The following is a 20,113-nucleotide window of genomic DNA, read 5'->3' as shown; positions in this document are numbered from 1 at the left end:
ATGCATGAATGCATATGCAGACATAGCAACACACGTACTGCTACACCCCCCCCCCCCCCCCCTCCTCTGTCGTACTGAACAGAGCAGAGAAAGTGGCTGCTTGAATGTCAGGCCACTGGTATTTTAAATTAAAAACAGATTAAGCAGCCAAGGGTGCGTGTGTTTCGATTCTGGGATCTTAGTGTCAACTGTATCTCTTTAACATAAAACCAATTATCCAAACTAGATCCATGAATGCATGCAAAGCCACGGAGAGATAAACAGGGAGAAGGGAGAGAGATGGGAGCACGGTCTGACAAAGGACATAACTATTAATTCATTAACTGAGTGTGTTTATATGTTGTAGAGGCTAAACCTAAATTAATTAGGATCCAGAAAATCATATGACAAAACTGAAATGAAACACATTCAAGCAGTCAGCCTGTGCTAAAAAAAAAAAAGCATTTACAGTTAATATATAATATGATAACAAGCAAGTACACATGTATGATAGAAATAACATGAGAAATGATGTCTGCCATTAATATTGATCCAAAGGTTTTTGTTTTAAACTCAGCAGCAGCTGTTCAAGGTCATAATACAGTTGTTGGACGTTGCTCCTGGCTGTGGGCTGCGTGTGCTGTCGGGGGTGTCGGCCCCTCAGGTGGCTCGAGCCATCTGCTTTTGTATTCACTACAGCTTGAGGCTCAGCGCTGTGTCACCCCTGTGGATGACCCTTCTTCAGTGACCATGAAGGAGGTAAATTTAGACACTCATAATTGATGCAAATGATATCGACCTGCCAGCTGGATTTGCAAAGAAATATTGTTATTGCCCAGAAGTTGAATTGTAACACAATTTACATAAGAGCATTTTAAAAAGTGAAAGCCTGATTGAAGTAGAAATATGTCTTGGAATGCAGAAATAGGCTGGACTTGCTGATTAAAACTGAATAAATCTTCAGTAAGTGACACGAAAAAGACGAGACTGGCAAATTCTTCAACAGTCTACAAGCCTTCATGCAGACACATGGCCGTGTGGACAGGTGTTCATGTGAATTCATCACACACGGAGCACAGCTCTGCTCAGCTGCTGTATGCATTATTCACATTCAAACAGTCAGAATCACTGTAGTTTCTATTTTTATGCACTTGCCAGTCCAAGCAAGATAAAGGAAGGGTGGAACAGCCGGGGGGAGAGCTAAATCAAGAAACAACAAGACTAAATGGTGAGGACAGTGTCAAAGGAGGAAAGAGACTGCACAGAAAATGGGACAGGGGATGGTTTTCTAGAGGAAGAGTTGGAGAAAGGGATGGTTTCGACTATTTCCCCTCCCCCTCTTGTCTCATGTGGCCTATCCATGTGTACAAAGACAATCTGCAGAAGGCTGATAAAGACCCGGGGTTATTAATTTGCCATCTTAATAATAAAGGAATCACTGTTCGCTTACAGATATTTATGCAATACACTGACTGTCTCACCCACTGCACAAACCCTCTGCAGCCTACATCTTCACAGAGTGACTGTGTTTAAGTATCCACTGCCACCTACTGGCAGAATGTCCATCTCCATCACCTCTCTCACTTTATTACATCCATTCCCAAATCCATATACTTTCAGTTCACTTGCATGTTTTCGGACTGTGGAAGAAAACCTATCAACGAGCAGAAAAGTTCTCAAAGTGGGTGGTATTTAAAAAGTGAGTGTTTGAGTGTGTGTGTGTGTGTGTGTGTGTGTGTGTGTGTGTGTGTGAGGGACTTTACCTGGGCACGCTAGTCAGGTAGGTCAGCACATTGTGAAACTCTCTATCCGTGATCTCTCCAAAAGCAGGGAATTCTGGGAAAACAATGATGGGGCTGCCATTATCTCCTCTACCTCCTAGAAAACAGAAGAAAAGAGGAGGCATTGATACTTCTGACATGAATATACAGGAGTTATGTAAGAATGCTTTGTGTGTCTCTCCTTGGGGAGATAAAGTAATAATAGCTCTCATGCTGTCAGTCTGTCAGTCAGGCTGACGGGGAAAATGCTTTGTGACGTGTTCCAGTCAGAATCCAGTGAGGAAGCTGCAGCCACATGGAGGCACTAATGTTAAAGCTGTGTCTGTCATGACTGGAGGCTGTACAAAAAAAACCCCTGCAACATCCATCATAACAGACTATATAGTCTCATAACCCTCCATTTTAAAACAGTCAAACTAACAAAAAAAAGCAAGTGGTTTGACTTAAATGTATTTTTTTCCAATCCAGATAAATTGCTCATTTTAGACTAATGAGGATTCAGAAATAAGAAATGTGTCAATGTATAGAAAAATGGAAAAATAAGGCACAATGCAAGTGCCAACAGTTCATTTAAAAATAAATATTCAGAAAAACTGCCTCATCATCTCACACCCCCATCTTATCATAAATACACTGAAGCCTGTGGGTTCAATGACAAGGATCTCTCTTTAATTCGTGACTAGACAAGCAACAGAGGTAAGGTTTGGAAAAACATCCTCAATAATCAATTTAAACTTTATGAGCTTTTCACAAAACTCAGCTGATCTGCTTCCTCTGAGCTGTGTGGGTGTGGTTTGATCAGATTTGACCAGCGGTGGCCTCACAACGGCCATAATTCAGATTTGAATACTGCTAAATCCTGATTGGTGCACAGAAGTTTGTGACAGCGCCTTTTTGCTGACAGAGCTCCGCCCACCTCAAACCAGTGAGAAGAGCACAGAGAAAACCACGAATACAGCAAGTATTTCATGTGAAACTGTTGGCAGACGGTGTTTTAGACTCAGTGGTGGATTACACAACTATTACACATGTAAAGAAAGTGAAATTAAAAAAAATGACCAGAGAAAAAGAGATGAAACACATCACTTCTGCCATGTTTGCACACAGTAATTGGTGTTGACATCAATATCTCTCTCTCTCTCTCTCACACACACACACACCCTGAGAACAGCTGCTCTGTCAGCGCATGTGACTTGAATATCAATCTGTCTGCCTTTTCTTCTCTCATCGCTATAGCAACAGCAAGTGCATGGTCATGGTTTCAGCGTCTGCTCGGATCTTTATCTGTGAAATGGTTCCCGACTCTGCTGCAGCCACAAGGTGACCCCTGACACACAGAGTGGGCAGCTTTCACAGCACTGTGGTGGATATATGTCACAATTATGCCAAAAAAAAAAAAAATAAGGCTTGTGGAGATGAAAACATGATGTTTATCATGAGGTGGACATGCAGGAAGGGAAATACAAATAAGGTAACAGAACAACAAGGCGGTCTGTCTGGACCAAAACCTCACAGACAGAGAAGAGGAAGGAGAGAGGTGACATTTGCATGGCAAATTATAGCTGCCAGGAGAAAATAGCTCACATCAACTGTGCAAATATCAAGTGGAGTCTTTAAAATACAAACGACTCCCAGGACGGCAGAGATAAGACAGACAGGCAGACGATTGGCCGTGTGCTAAAGAAGAGATGAACTGACAGACGGCAGACGAACTGAGGCAAAAGTGCCGCTCAGGAGAAAATAGAAACACAAATCCCCAAATGCCCAAACAGACAGACAGACAGACAGACAGACAGACAGACAGACAGACAGAGAAAGACATTGAAGTGTCACCTGAGAGGAAGGCAAACTGCCTCTTGAGGTCAGGGGTGATGTCAGCGGCACGAAGGGGGCTGCTGTCCAGCTGCATGATCTCATCTGGAGAAAAGAGAGAAATGCAAATGTAACATCCGAGCTGAAGTTGTGCAGTATGGAGGAAGCCCGGAGATCATTTCTCAAGTCTGTTTGATTATGAAGTTTCTCTAATTGCCATGTTTAAAACATTGGTCCCATCTTGCATTTTCTACACATAATCAAGTCATAAAGGCAACATAAAGAGCTGATTTTACATACACATTATAGAGAGACAGGATCATGACCTCCAAAAAAATACAACTATGGCTGTAACATTTCAAGCACATTAAGGTTAATGCTGATCACTGTGCCACTGGAGACCTGCTGTTGGATCCCCACAGATCTGTTCATTAGGATTAAATTAATCAGATTTAAGGTTCATCACCTCAGTAGGAGATGGAGATTCTTGTTATACCAGGGATCAATCTGGAGGTTGGGCAGTAACTGGTCTAGCCAGCGACTTTTTGGCCAGACGGCTCTTTACCTTCTGTACAGTGTGTCATTATATGCTGGACATTGTAACAGTAGTGTGGATACAGGAAAAGACGCGATATTTCCATTGTGGTCCGAGTGATAAGACGACCACAAATATGCATATTTACTCTGACAAAATGAGTGCATAAGAGAGGTCTGTTACACTGAGTCACAGCTGTGTCTGCCAGCTGCTAGGCCTCATGCATACGCATTAAACATATGCAGTCTCTCTATGATATCCAGCGAATGCATTGATTTGCATTCGAGGAACTTTCGATACTACTCGTTGAATGAAAACTGGCCACAGTTCAGCTTGAACATGAGAGGTGTGCAGCAAAGGACAAAACAGATCAATAGAGAAAAACTGGCAAAGTGCAGCTCTTCTGCTGCAGGACTATAATGTTACTGTTTAGCTCTCACACACCCTCCATGTTTACATAACCTAAAAAGGTACACGTCCTATTATTTTACATTTTACAAGTGGAATATGGTTTCAGATTCACTGTATGGTCTGCTGCTGTGAGAATGTGTCTGTTTACATTTGTGGCATCTATGCTTGCTATTCATCCTTCCTAGAACAAACCAAATCAGCTGCATGTTTTACTAACAGCCGCCTGTTATCAGTTTTAAAAGTAGACGTCATACCGAGACGCCGGAGGGAAATCAGGTCTGTGAGAAGCTCCTGAGAGGTAAAGTCATTTTCAGTATCACTCCTTGAGGCATTCTGATCTGCAAACATTTGTGTTAAGATGTTTTCTATGAGGGCAGCTCGACACTGGTGAGTCTCAGAACCTGGAAAATAATTGCTCAGTTCCTTGGCACCTCTGCCAAGTGGATGTTTAAAGATAGGCGCAGATTTTATACCTATTCCCAGCCAAAACGGGCTCTGTAGGCGTCTGTGTCATTAAAGCTATGAGGACACATCTCAGGACAGACTGGATGTAGTTCAGAGTCAAGAAAAACACACAGCTCTGACCTCTACTTTTCCATTTTCGACAAAAAAGCACTTCTAGCACACCAAGATACCCAGAGCCAGAGCTGCAGTTCTGCTACCTTAAAATCTACCATCCACAAAACTTAATATTGATACTGCAATTCATATATATGACAAGGAGGAGCATCTCGGGACCAGAAAAGCTCGAAGATCAAAGCGACAGTCAAGAGTAATGTTGACTTTTCATCTTAGTCTGACTTTGTTTGCTCTCTTATCCTGAGGCAAATCAGACAGAAGCACCACATCACTGTCACGCTGGGAAATGAGCAGCTCAATACAGATCGATGTCTTTCTGGATCGAAAATAGTATCTTGTTTTATTATTTATAAAGCTCATGACTATCATTGATTTAAAGATGCTTGAAAAAAACATTTAGGACAAGCGGTCAAAAATGATCCCCGTGCATTTTCATTTTAAACTGCCATGAGAAACAGCCCCCTTGCATACAGCACAGAGACATTTCTAACCCCCTCATGCTGAGGAAGGTGGGAATTCAGTGGGCTTTTGCTCCTCCCACAGGACTTTAAGAGACAGTATAAAGGCAACAAGTGAAGACTCTAGCTTCTTTTGTCTGATTGTTGAATTTGAATGACCAAGAAAAAAGACATAAAACCCACACAACGTCCCAAATAAACGAGAATATTAAGAACTATACTGACAAGATAGAGTAAATGAATACACACTGTCCTAGCTACTTTCCCTTTGTGGCACCATACTTACCCTGCGATGTCTGGCTGAGTCGTGACATCAGGCTCCGAGCCAAAACTCATCCACCTAGTCTGTCTTCACAGTCAGTCCATCTCAGAGTGTCACAAAAAATATCCATCATCATTATGGATGTCGTTCTCCTCTTTGTCCTGCATGCTATCCCGCCTGTTCGCCTCTTTACGAGCACAGCCCCTCTACTTTGAACCCTCCTCTGACTCCAGTTTAAGCAAACCAAGAAGGCTTGCTGTTTCTCTTTGTTTGGCAGTGAGACCTATCAGGTGACTTGGCCTGAGGGCATCAGTACACTGACATTCACTGCTTACTTTCTATCTCTCGCTCTCTCTCACACACACTGTTTGAGTACAGGATTCATTCAAGTGTGTCATCTTGGTCTGGCATTTTCAGCCTCCTGCCTCCTTTAAACCTTTGTCCTATGAGACCAGCTGGTGCCATGCCTGTTGCATCAAAACAACATCGGTCAAAGGTTTGAGTTCGTCAGGAAACTTAAAGGGCCATGCTGGTGTTTTTACATGTGGAAGCCCACTGACTCGTGTACACTACAATTCTCTTATCCTTCCTTTACTGTGAAGCACCTTTTTGTATCACCTGACTCAGCTGATAATTACATTAATTTACATGACATTAATTTCAAAGAGGCTTTTGTCTAAAACAGCCAATAGCATCTAGCAGCTGCGTGAAACGTAAATAAAAACAGAATGCAAGAACTTGCAAAAGAACTGTGTTTACTGACAGCAGTTTTATGAAGTGTTCCTGAGTCCATGTAGTAAACTCCTTCATACAATCATGTGTTCACAAAGTGGTGAACCTCTCTCCATCCTTCCTTGTGAACGACTGAGCCTTTCCAGGATGCCCCTTTCATAGGCCTTTAACTCTATGATATCACCACGAGGAGAAGAGATGAGCACTGGGGGGCTGAGCTCAGTGACATCAAAACACCTTTGCCAAGTTTTTGACATCACAAATGTGGCTGTTCACTCAAGTGGTATTTTAAATCTTGCAGGACAGCAGGAGACCTCAGAGGCTGATACAGAGTTTGAGGTGGAATTCATTTACACTCACAGCTTTTTCCTCTGCTCCTCCACTGGACATGCTCCTGTTTGTGATATGGCAAAGGTTGCACTAGTTCATCTATTATGAATGAAATGCTTACCTATAGAGGGTAAACAGTATTGATCTCATGGACTGTGCCAGTTTTTGTAATACTTTTTGCCTTGGGAAAATGATCTGCCCTTAGAACCAAATCTGTTTTGTCTCTCTTATTCTTACCAGACCTGAAGAAAAGAGTACCAGCCTTCTCCTCTATTGATTGAATATTATTTCTGAAATCTGTACTGGACAGATATTGATTCGGGACAACTGGCTGAAATCTACAGATGACATCTGAGACACCGCTTCCTTTTCCCCTTTCTTTTAATTTAACCTCAAGCACAGGTGTGCACACTTAACAGGAGTCAGGGAAGTGGAAATGAGACCAGATAAATGACCATATGTGTGATGTTGGTAACTTGGTAAAGCAGCGTCGTCATGTTGATAATGGCTACTCACTGCCTGAGGACACAAAGCTACAACTGTCTATCCATCTGCAGAGTGCTCACAGGCACTCACACACTCCTCGTGGAATCAAGTTCACACAGAAACCTCCATCAGTTTCCTCTTTCTGACCCAACCTCTCTCAACCAGCCACGCCTTGCCCCCAGCAACTCCCACACATATCAAATCAAGCCAAAACCCCCAACCCACTTTGTTTGCAGGAAAAGGCTATTCTGTTACTGAAAAATCCCCTCCTGGAAGATCTGAGTTTCAGTCACTTTTTCCTCCACCGTCTCTCCTCCCTTTTTCCTAGTAGTCTCATTACTTCCTTCCAAGCTGCCACTGACTGTTCACACATATACAATCAATAACAGGCCCTCTGGTCATTACAATGAGAGAAGAAGAGCCGGTTTCAGATACTATAGTACTTCTCATCAAAGACAGCATAGAGTGAAACCACTCATTTCAGACCTATAAGTATCGATGATGTCACAAAGATCTTACAAAAGACAGAGAAATACATGTATACACATACACAGGCCACACTGTCCCAACAGGAAAACAAGAATTATGATGCTCACTGAAAATGGCTCATATTGCTTTTGATGTTTATTTGACTCATATTTGTTTGCATTGCACTGCGTGGTTGATAATTAGAAGATACCAGAAATTGCTGTTTTAATGTTGCATTAAAATGAAAATCTGATCTTTCCCTGCTATGAAAACCAATATACGATAGGTGAATCAAAGTGCTTTTTCTGCCTTTTTTTACTGACAAAGCAGCTCTGCTAATGAGAAAATACACATCCCATTGTTCCAACAGTCCCATACACACATAAACAAGCACATACACACCACCGGCTGGTTGAAGCGCTAATGTTCTTTAAAAGGCTTAACGATGAGGATTAGCGTCCACTCACGCTCACGTTTGTTGGTGACGAGTCAAACGTTAGTGGGTCAGAGTCACACACCTGGACTGCCTGCCACTACTGACACAGATTAAAGAGGACTAGAGCTGAAGCCTGAAACCCTGGTTCACTGGGCCAGAACGAGTGGAATGAAACAGATTTACAATCTATGGAACAAGCTGCTTATTAGCTTGTTAATGATTTAAAAAATAACTCCTTCATTCAAAGTTTCTTTCCTGTCCTTTGGTGGTCTCTGACAAGACACCTGACAGTTCAGAGTTGGGGGGAGAAGGGAAGGGCAGGGTGGACACCCACAAACAGAGATATGGGGGGAGGGCAACAAATGGGGATAAGGGGCTTACAGTCATGGTCATGGAGGAGGAGCGACACAGACAAAGCAAAGCACTAAAAAGGGCTGAGCAGTGACAGATGAGTCCATAATATCAGAGAGGAAGCAGAGGGGTGAGGGTTCACAGGAGGGTTAAAAAAAGGCAGTGTTGAATATGTTTAAGATTAGTAAGTGTGCTGCTCTGCCAGGTCTTAAATCGTGCAATAAAGGAGTAGGAATATGGTTTGTGATCAGCAAAAAAGAAAAGAAAAAAACAAAGAAAGAAAGAGAGAAAAGTTAGAAAACTGTGATCACTGTGTAGAAGTACATACTTCTTCCGCAATTTACACAGTTGATGTTTTCTTGCTCTGTAACTATTAGATTTAAGAAGGCATCAAGTGAAACTGCACAGGAAATGGACTCAGAAATACAGTGTTTTCCCAATCCTAACACAATGTAAGAGAAAAAGTAGAGGGCCAGGTGAACTCAAACAGAGGAGGCCAGGTGGAAAATAATGGAATCAAACTGTGGTTATTATAATACCCAAAAGAAAAACAAACTGTAAATACAGTAATGGTGAAAGAAAGACTGTGAGAAAGGAATAATCATTTTGTGATATGTGCATGAACAAAGTGGTAAAGCATGATAAAACACGTGACACCTACCACACAGCCAGTGACAGCAGCGGGAAAATCTGTAGTATCTTTGCACCTCCTCCAGAGAGATGCGTACATGACCTCCACTCTCCTCCACCGGCCACAAACACACATCCAATGCTCCCTCTATCTGTTCCTCTTCAGTGTCATCATCCACCTCTTCTCCCGTCTCTGCTTCAGTCTCTCTGGTCTCCACTGACCCTGAATCAGCCTCCATCTCACCTTCCTCTTGAGTTTGACTCCCTCCATCTCCCCCAGGACTCCCATGTCTTTGCTCCTGACTCCTTAACAGAGAATCTCTGTGTTCTGCCCTCACAAACCAGTCCAGCTCCTCTGTATCTGGATGTTCACCTGACCCTACTCTCACCTGTCCTGCTAAACTCAGCTCTGAGTCCATGTAAAACCCTGAGCCCAACTCAACATCCTCCTCCATCAAGAAGCCTGTATCCGCCATCTCCTCTCCTCCCATCCTGCTGTCCCAGTCTTCTTCTTGTTCACTGCCCTTCTTCTGCAACACGTGGTCCATGCAGCTTTGCAAAAGGTATCACCGTAACGATCTCCTTCTCATTCTGACTTCACCTTTCAGCAGACTCCACATTCGGCCTCTCACTCTCTTTTAGGCTGCAGGTGCTCTACAGCCTGGAGGACGTCACTCAGTAAGTGCGAGGACTTCCTATTGCAACCTCAGGTTACCGTCCCCGTAGACAAAAGCTACAGTGTAGCACTCTACTCCACCCTCCCTGCTCACCCAGCTACCCCTATCCCTCCCCTAAAAGGACAATTACCTGACCCCTCCCGGTTGAATAGCACTACCTCCAACCTGCTAATGTATGACAAGTTCTGACTCTGTGGGACTAGAAACAGGAAAAAAGTCATGCATGTGAAGTTATGTCATGCCACGTTGTATTGCTGTAGTTATGTAGGAACTGCAGCTCCCAGCCCTTTGCCCAGCGCTCATTTACCTAGACCAACAAAGCTCTGGCTCCTCGTCCGCCTTATCTCAGGAGATGTGGACCAAAAGTACAAAGCTTCCATTCTGACCAGCCCATTCAAACACTGCCTGCATCTCCATTTAACCATTCACAGGCTATATCCATTCAAAGCCCCTATTCTTGTTTACACCACTCAAAAGACCCCATTCTTACAAACTTACTGAAAGACTCAATTCTAAGGAGACCTCTCAAAGAAAGACACTGTTTCTTAACAGAATGTGGCAATTTAGATTCCATTTCAATGAGTTGGATAAAAGATATAACTCAGCCAAAACAAGCTAACAGACACCATTCTGTCTTTACTTCAGCCACTGTCTACTAATACAAGTTTAGTGTGTTAAGAAGTTTAGCCAAGAGTTGTTGATTGTGTGTGTACATGTATGCTTGCATGTGTGTGTGTGTGTGTGTGTGTGTGTGTGTGTGTGTGTGTGCATGGGTATGGAGGCCAGCATATCATGCTGTGGGTGCTGTGCGAGGGTGGGGCGTTGTTGTTTGCTTTATGACCACGAGCACGCACAGGGTTATCAGTGTCATAAACCTTGAGAGTTAAACACGAGAGCCATTAGGTTGCAGAAGTGCACAGCTCAGTTAGCAAGAGGGTCAAACAGAGGGACAGAGTGCTGATCAACTCACCATCTGAGACTAATTTAGAGACACTGAGTTCTCACCAAAAGCCAATGAGTGAATACATTTTTCCTCTAACTCAGTGGATGTATCCAACAGAAATTGAGTCTTGGTCAGCACAAAATGCCTTAAAAAGAAATAAATGATTGCAAGACATGGCTTTTTTATTGCTTTCCTTGGTTTCTCTGCCCAGTTAAAGGGCAAATCCACCAATTCTACTCCTCAAAGTTTATTCACCTGTACTGTGTAGCACTACTGCATAAGTGAAAAAAGCTAGATGGAGCGTTTTGTGGCTACTAAATTATCTGAAGTGACATTACCTGAGTCAGCATCAGTTGGGTCAGAAGACTACAAGCTTGAAAATGAAAAATATGCGGGGGTTTGGAGTTAGAAAGATGTTACCAGCCTCCTCATCTCTGCTTTAGGCTCGTGGCTCGAGGGCACCTTTGACTCGAGTAGTGTAACACACAGGAATCTCAGACAGAGCTGTCAGCAATGCATTGTGGGTAATGTAGGCACCAGGTTTTGACAGGGAGAAAGAATGTTTGGAATAAAAAACATGGCATGTCTGACAGTGTTGTCACAGGTGGAATATCCTGCAGGTATGACGTGGGTAACCTACAAATGCGAGCACGCACACTAAAGCTATTCTGAAAACAGGTCAAACAGATGTCTTCTTTCCCAGATTTACATACAATATCTGCGCTCTGTGGCCTCCGCCTATAAAATCAAACAACTGTTAGAACAACAACATAGTTCCTGTCTTGTATGACTTCACCTCATGGCTAATGACTTAAACAGAGCTGGCAAGAAAAAAAGACGTTCCCTGGAATCGCACTGCTCAAAGTACAGACAAACAAAACACAGGAACAGTATGTACATGCTGTATGTTCAGTCCATGTGTGCCAACACATATATACACACTGCACATATATGCAGACACACATACATACATACATACAAGCCATAACTGGGCACGGCAGTAGCTTTGAACAGGCAGTGACATTCATCCAGGGACAGGACAGACAGAAATATCTCAGGACAACCTTGCAGAGCGATGAGGCTGTCACACAAAAGCTTACACATACACATATAGACACAAAGTCAGCTTTTAGACAGAGAAAAATACACAAGTACCCCTTAACACACAGAGACAAAAATACCATCCATACATCTCGTGACTCACGTGGCTTAAGTGGAACCATTGGCATCCCACTATCCCACTGTGATGCTCTCCACCTGGCTTTCCTCACCATGCTTCTGTCCCTGCGTGTTACAACGACCTGGGAAAGTCCTTTTCTATGCAGTGGCACAAACCAAGGTCTCAAAGTGGCAGCAGCCTGGCTCAAAGGACACCAACTTGAAAACTCAGCAGCTTTAATCAGCAGTTCCCACTCCTTTGCACCAGCTCATCTGCTGGTAAGGTGCTGTGCACAGCAATTTCTGCATTTGCTGAAGAATCTGTTACCGCAACGGAAAAATATCAGTGCAGCTGCTGAGATCTGTATGTTGGAAAATGAGGCATCTGTTTAAGCTGCGCAGTCACGCACTCGCACAGACACAAACTGTTGTACACAAAGACACAGAAACAGCCCAGCGTGGAGCAAGGGAAGCCCACAGGAAACACTGTGTGTGGGGCTCTGGGCATGATGCCCTGCGTAACACACACACACACACACACACACACACACACACACACACACACACACACACACATAAAAGAATGTAGTCATATAAACTCTGGAAAGTTGCACATAAGCATGTTGAGTGCCCATAGAAACACTCATTCATACATTCACACACACACACACACACACACACACACACACACACACACACACACACACAGAGTCTTCTTTCCTCTTTTGGTCTTACCATCCCAGTCTCTCCAGGAGTTCTTGCGGCTTCCAGGGCTGAAAGGGAAAGGAGATCCAGAGATGTCCAGGTTCTGGATCAGATGACTGAGCCGGTTCATAAGGCGGTAGGATGCCTCACCACCCTCCCGCAGAAACTCATGCAGAGACATGAGAGCCAGCTGCTGGTCTCACACACTCAAACAAACTCTGTCATCCAGAGAGACCCCTCACTGCACCTGCAAAGCTCCGCTGCACACTCTAATAGAGTCCAAATCTCAGCCACGAAATGCAGGCATGGGAAAGATCCTCTTTGCTGTAACGTGGATGATCACTCAGAATCAAGAAGACATGCTGTCAGACGCATCCTGTGAGGAGATATCTGCACTGGCTACACACAAGACAAGCACGGTGCCCTCTGCAGAGCCACATTGGGGACTCGAGGAAACAGCACAGTGCAAAGCCGGCGGATCCAAAAAAAGCTGAGTCACTGTCTGCAAAACCTCTGAAACAAACACTGGAGGTGAGAATGGGTCCAACTCTGCTCCGTACAAACACTCACACACTGATGCACATGCGTACCGCGTTGCGAGCACTGCTATTGACAGCTCAGGGTATAGGTTTCAAAGCAAGGATGAGAGGGGAGGAGGGTGGAGGGGAGCAGAGGGCAGCCGGTAGAGCACAAATCCCCTTCTGCTGCTCAGGCTAATTATATTCCTCCACTCCTCAACTAATCTGCCTTTTCTTTCCCTTCTTTCTACCTCTCCAGATTCTTTCATGCATTCATTCTGGGTAACCAGGAAAGAATGCAAAAAGCGTGAAAGCTGCAAAATTCAAATATACTTTGACACTAAAACTTTGTGGTGGACACAGATGGCTCTGGGTGTGTTGTTGCACAGTATGTGATCAGTAACTAGTGGAGGGGCATAAACAGAGGGTCGTCTTTGATGGGAGAGAGGAGGAGGTTTCTGGAAAGCTTTTAAATGCGTGTTTATGTGAGTGTGTGTTTAGTTGTGTTTGTGTGGTTAAAGCTGGCAAGCAAAAGGCGGCTTGCAGTTTATAGGCTTAGAATAGAGATGAGAGAGGTGCTGCGTTCACACACATACTGATGAGACGACTGCAGGAGGATGGGACACAAAACATCAGCTATCTACCCATAACCCTCCATCTTGGCATCACTTGCCTATTATGTCTTACATCTACAGCCGTTATCACTCTTTGCTCCCACACTGACTGCGCTAACCCTAACCCTACCTGTACATGTGGACACATAAATACACACACCCACAAAGGTTCATACAATCTGCCTGTCCTGTCTTCCCTACAATTGTAATGCAGTTGAAATCCACAAAGACAACCAGAGAATGATAAAACAACAAGACGAAGTTTACAGGTATGATTCGCAGTTACACTGCAAACAGGCTGATGTTTAACATGTGCAACATTCACCACGTTCACTATCTTAATAGTGTTGACACGCTAACATTTGCTAATTAGAAGTAAACTGAAAGTACAGCTGATAGAACTGGCATTAGTTTTGCAGGTATTTGACCATTAGCCAAAGTAGTGAACAAATTCAAATTTTGACCTGATGATGGCGCTGGATGAAAAGTTAATGGATCACCACAGTTATCACAATTCATCCTGAGAGGGAACATGACCATCTACATTCATGGAAATCTGTCTGTAAGTGAATTACATGTCATTAGAATAAACTGTGAAAGCTGTATTATTGCTACGCACTCCTTGGCCCTGGCTACTTGCGTCTTTCTGGTGACAGCTGACTAGCTGGAGACTAATAGTGACCTGCTGCATCCATCTGGCCATACACCTGCTCCGCCTTTAAGGATGAACCGCACAGCTCACTTAAGCAGCTGAATGAACCCCTGACCTTGAGTTAAAAAGGAACGTGACATGCACATTATGTTAACAAAAAAAGTCTTAAGTATGTCTGGTTTATAAGCAATCTTCCTTGTGCTTCCCTTCCAAACAATACAACAGAGGAGCAGTTGATCTGAGTAGCAACCTCAGCTCCTGCCTGGCTCCGCAGCAAACACATCACTAGACAGTCTCTCTCTCTCACACACACACAAGCAGGAAGGTGTGAATACATACTAGCCACACACACACACACACACACACACACACACACACACACACACACACAAACTTCCGACTACAACATAATCTGTCATTATTGCAAAATAAATAGCGCAGCCCCCCGCCAAGCATCACTGGCTGCATATGAACACATTCCTGCTGGAAAAGCTGAGACCTGTGAGTCACTGGACTGGATGTGTCCCTTTAAATCAACTGGAAGTAGGTCAAATGCCCAGTAAGAGAGTGGAGGAGAGGCTGTCTGCGATCACGGCTGCAAGTAACAATTATTTTCCTGACTGATTAATCTGCTGTTGTTTTTCTTACAGGATACTAGAGCTTAATGTACACTGTATGTTTTTGGCCATGTTAAGGGCGTGGCTCTAGGGATGCTGGTCAGTCAGTCCACCACTTTGCACCAGACTGAAATAACTCAACAACTATTAGATCAATTACCATGATAATTTGTACAAGTACTCATGGTTCCCAGAGGATGAAGCATACAGATGTTGGTGATCCCCTGACCTTTGCCTATAGTGTAGCCAGCCTGTAAAGCCTGTTTTCACCTAACAGGCCATAGTTTGACATACATCTACTGGATGAATTAGACTTCATACAGACGCTTATGGTTCCCAGACAATCAGCCTATGACTGACCTTTCCTTTAGGGTCACCATGAAGTTCACATTTATCCTTTTGAGTGAAATATCTATTGAATTTGGATTTGGTGCACAAATTCATGTCCCCTTAAAGATGAATCACAATAACTTTGGTGATACATTTAATTTTCATCCAGTACTAGCATCAGTTCAGTTGTGAAGTACTTGCAGTACTACTTTTGGTTTGTGACCAAATAGAAGAAAAAATGTCATTGCCTTCAGCCTCAAATATGCTTCATGTTTAATGCTGATTCTCAAAAGATGGTGAACATGGTAAATAATATTCTTGCTGTTCTGTCTGACCAGCAGTCCAAAACAAAAGTTATTCATTTAAATAAACTGAAGAGATGCAGATTTTGTCTGAGCGCAGATAAGATGTGATAAACAGCTCTGCCCACTCCCTGCTGCCTGCTGAGATGGGTGGATTGAATTTATTAAAAAAGGAAAATACAGTCAAATGATCATCCTGATTTTACATCGGTTTGAGGATACTGCATATGGACTCATGTTTATAGCGCAGCACAGACAGTCAGAAACAAGGCGCTAATACAGAGGCAAGGTATGTTTGCAGCTTGCTCTCTGGGGAAAAAGGAAAACGACGGTGGTTTGTTTTCTGCGTTTTACAACACGACACCGCCTTTTCAGCTCAGGAGAAGCGAGCAGTTTGCCAGATTAGACAATGCAAAACCCTTTTCATCCTCAGTTGACTTTGTTTCCCCTGAATCTCTCTTTCCCTCACTCTCCCTTCCTCTCTGCTGTCTTCTGTGATCAGTGTTAGCGTCTTTCCTCTGAGCCGATTACTGCTCTCATCCTACTGCCACAGCACATTCCCATCACATTCCCTCATAAATAGGGTGCTAGCAATGATGGCATGTTAAGTATAATGTCACACACTCAATGACTGTACATGTAAAAAGACAATTTCTCATTTGGTTTTCATCATGTTGGAGCAGAGCTCATAATTCTCCTTCAGAGCTGTAGTTTGTTCAGTTTTTTTCCTCTCGCTTGGGCATAGCCATGGCCCCTCCTCGCTCAAGTCCACCCACTCACTACTCTCACTATCTCTGGTGCTAAGGAGCAGAACATGCAACTAGAGCACAGTATGTTGTATGAATGATTGCAAAGAACCTCGCCATCACAGAAGCCTCAAAAATCATGGTGTTTTTCACTGTATAGGCAAATATTAGACACTGTTGCTTCTCCCTCTGCATTCATACTGTAGCTGTACAGACACACAGTGGCTACAAATGCAGCTAAAAAGAAACATGATCTGAAAACTATAATGCTACATGACAACATGAGCAGCTGCGGCTCCTCTAAATGAGCTTAGCGTCACTGACCTCCAGTGAAACAATATCAACACGGCATAAAATGAATGGTGTGCTGTGCAAGAGTATGTGTGAGTGTGCATGTGTGTGTGCATTCATGCTTGTGAGAGTAGCTGTGTGCTGGCAGTGGGTGGATTGAGAGAAATCTCTATAAATGGATCAAACGACAAGAGAAGCAAACATCAGAAATATAATTCAATCAATCACTTTAGTGACATTGTCTGATAGAGGAGAGAAATCTGTCCTTCAGTCAGTGAAGATAAATCACGAGGAGCAGCATCAGGACATCACTTCTTAGGTCTGGAAAAGGATTCTCACGTCAGCTAAAAAAGGCCTCAAAAAAGCTGTCTCTTCCATGACTGCGCAATGAATTTGCACTGCAATCAGAAATGAAGAGCCTAAAATATTTCCACACAAAAGACAATACAGCAGGAACCTGACAGCAAATTCTGAGAAGTGATGTGACATGTTGGGAGTCCAAGATGTGTATACATATATCTATATCTATATCTATATCTATATATAAAGTCTGGCTGCGTTACAGGTAACTTCAACCTATGACCTACTTTTTATCCTCCTGGATCAAACAATATGAGTCAACATCACATTTTCCACGACAAGTACAGTATAAACTGTCTGACCAGGTATTGGCTTACTCGCACAAACATCTACCTACCTTGAGGCAGAAACAACATGAACAGCAGCACATTAACCCTGATGAGCCAGCATTTTCCTTGACAAACCACTTTATGCACCTTTTATTTGATCTAAATTTAACCAAACAATACAGTACATACAATGCTCCGTGTACAGATTAGCATTTAATCATTTCAACATCCCATGTTTCAGACAAACATGCACAATCCTCTGCAATCAAAAATACAATGAGGACCATAGCTGGTGTTGAGTGTGTTGTTGTCACCCACCTATGCTTTGGGTGACTGTCCTCAGTCTCTCCAGCAGCTCCCCCAGAGCCATCTCCTCTGTCTTCATCCACAGGATCATCCTCCAGAGGGACAGTGGAAGACCAGCTGCCCAGCCAACAGACACTTTTGCAGAGAGAAGAGACAGCTTGCCTGCTTTTTGCTGAACGGTGCTTCGGAGAGTGGATGAACAGGATGGGAAAGGGGGACTGTTGCAGTGGCAAGCCCAGCCGAGCAGAAGGGAAGAGGGGGATGCAGGAGGGTAAATTATCCCAGGATGTGACTGCCTGACTGCTGTCTTGTGCAACACACGGATGCTTAAGGAAAGAGATCTGGGCGAGAGAGGCTGTGTGCAGCTTGGAAGTGCTGGGATGCTTGTGATAAATGGATGCTTTCGAGGATGGAGAGGATGCTGCAGAGGCGGATGAAGGAGTGATGCTGATGAAGCTGCTATGGCTGTGACAGCCCCAGCTGCACTGACGGGTCCTCAGCAGAGGGATGCAGAGCACAGGACGCCGGCGATGAAGATGGGGAGGAGGTGGAGCAGGATGCAGCCTCATTCGCGCATGCATGCTTCAGCCTCAGCACACATGATGGTGCAAACCTGTGCAGACCTGGCAGACAGAGAGGGGGAGGGGAAGTGAAGGTCAGCGTTGCAGTTTTGCGCAACAAAAGCTGATCCAATAGTGACACCCAGTGTGGAAGCGAGGAATAACAGCCATGTCATGTAACAGTTTCACCTGCAGAAACATACACAGCACTGCTGAACATGCACCACTCATTGTGCTGCACTGGCACCATGTGACAACACTTGGTTATGACAAACATGGCTGGGTTGCTTTAAAAATGGGTAAATTCCAGCTGCATTTTTACTCCACTGCAGTACTTTGGTCTTTTTAATCAAATAATGGTTTATGCCCCTTTTCTTAACACTTAATCCCTGTTTATAAGTTTTCAATGGTGAACTGAAGAGACATTACGAAACATATTGGAGAGTTACTTGTACTCAGCTAATCATATAATGACGCGTGCATTAAAGACTGTTTTTTCTAAAACACACAGACCATCCAACTGTGGCAGACAAGTGTGGCAAAGTTTTTTGAAGTTGCACAATTTCAGTTGGACACTAAGCTACACAAACTAAATGACAGTAGTATGAAACATGGAATGATTCATTATTTATACCTTATAATAAATAATGGATGAGAGGCTGGAATAACTGCGAGGAATCTAAATTGTTTGATGTTCTGTTTAGGACTGTTTTGTCTTGATAAAAGTGATGATAGTGAGGTTTACTCAGTCTACATTCAGAACTGAGATCAGCAAGAGGCAGTCAGTCCAAAAGGTAAAACGGCTACAGACAGCTGGAGCGCAGACATTTTCACATTCCATAGCAGGAAAAGCACAGGTTTACTGATAACATTAACAGAGCCTCTGTTCTATTCAACTGATGCAGTCAGCCATGACTTAAGCAGCTATATGGAATTCAGCCATCAGTGATTCCATTACTTCAACCAATGTGTTTCCCACTGCAGGGCCGCCAGCTCTTATGAGACACACTCTCTCAGGATCTCTCTCAGGTTCTAATGCGACCCGAACAAATCTTATGTAGAAATAAAAGGAAGCCTAAAAGCTGCTCTTTCAAATAAAAAAAAACAAAAAAACATAATAACAAAAAGTGATGGACTCAGACTGTCTGAGGGGAAAGGGTAAATAAATAAATAAATAAATAAATAAATAAAAAGGGCATCAGCTGCATGTGGTGGGGCACCAGCACCTCCTCCAGCTCACCCCCTGCCTCCTCCTCTAGGTTTTCCCCTTGGTTCCCCTCACTGACTTCAATTGCACTTTCATTAACTCATCCTCCCGCTCTTCTTCTAGCTCCTCCTCTCACTCTTTCCCCACCTCCTCATCTAGTTTTTCCCATTGTGTCTCCCTTATCTCCTCCCCTTACTGTTCCTCTACCTCTTCCCACCCAGAGCTCTCCCCCTGGCTCCCCCACCCATGGAACAGAGGAGACTTGTGTGCTGTCAGATGATCCTACCAAGACCACAGTAAGAAAGCTGCAGAGGGCAACCTCCTCTAACCAGCCTCAGACTCCCAGTGAGCCTCCAGCCCTGAGCTGGAGTGGATGAGGAACATGTGGCTTTCAATGAGGAGGAGAAACCAGTTTGACAGCAGGTGGCACAAGAGAGCTACGGAAACTGTAGGTAAGCCAGGATGCCCCTTTCATACCCAATCATGATACTATCACCTGTTACCAGTGAACTTGTTTACCTGTGGAATGTTCCAAACAGGTGTTTTTGGAGCATTCCACATCTTTCCCAGTCTTTAGTTGCTCCTGTCCCAACCAGTTTGAAATGTGT

The 20,113-nt window shown here is 43.7% G+C and overlaps 1 protein-coding gene across 9 annotated transcripts in view; it reads right to left on the bottom strand.

Annotated features, from left to right (window-relative positions):
- Positions 1 to 18,359, bottom strand: part of mcf2lb (mcf.2 cell line derived transforming sequence-like b) — a 36,732-nt gene extending 18,373 nt beyond the window's left edge. For 3 of the 9 annotated variants that reach the window (XM_076746616.1, XM_076746619.1, XM_076746623.1), the window contains exons 1-3: positions 17,751 to 18,359; positions 3,594 to 3,677; positions 1,743 to 1,857 (exon numbers count right to left, since the gene is read on the bottom strand). In XM_076746616.1, coding sequence (XP_076602731.1) covers positions 1,743 to 1,857; positions 3,594 to 3,677; positions 17,751 to 17,829 — 278 coding nt within the window. In that variant the 5' untranslated portion in view covers positions 17,830 to 18,359. Of the gene's footprint in view, positions 1 to 1,742; positions 1,858 to 3,593; positions 3,678 to 5,841; positions 6,060 to 12,074; positions 12,261 to 12,763; positions 13,348 to 17,750 lie in introns of those variants that run through there. The other 6 variants (XM_076746614.1, XM_076746615.1, XM_076746620.1 and 3 more) reach the window with 5 other exon arrangements.
- Between the last annotated feature and the right edge of the window lie 1,754 nt (positions 18,360 to 20,113).

Source organism: Chaetodon auriga, chromosome 13 (genome assembly GCF_051107435.1).
Source record: "Chaetodon auriga isolate fChaAug3 chromosome 13, fChaAug3.hap1, whole genome shotgun sequence".
NCBI classification, from domain to species: domain Eukaryota; kingdom Metazoa; phylum Chordata; class Actinopteri; order Chaetodontiformes; family Chaetodontidae; genus Chaetodon; species Chaetodon auriga.
The sequence above is the reverse complement of the archived record's forward strand: the minus strand, read 5'-3'. Positions and strand labels throughout refer to the sequence as shown.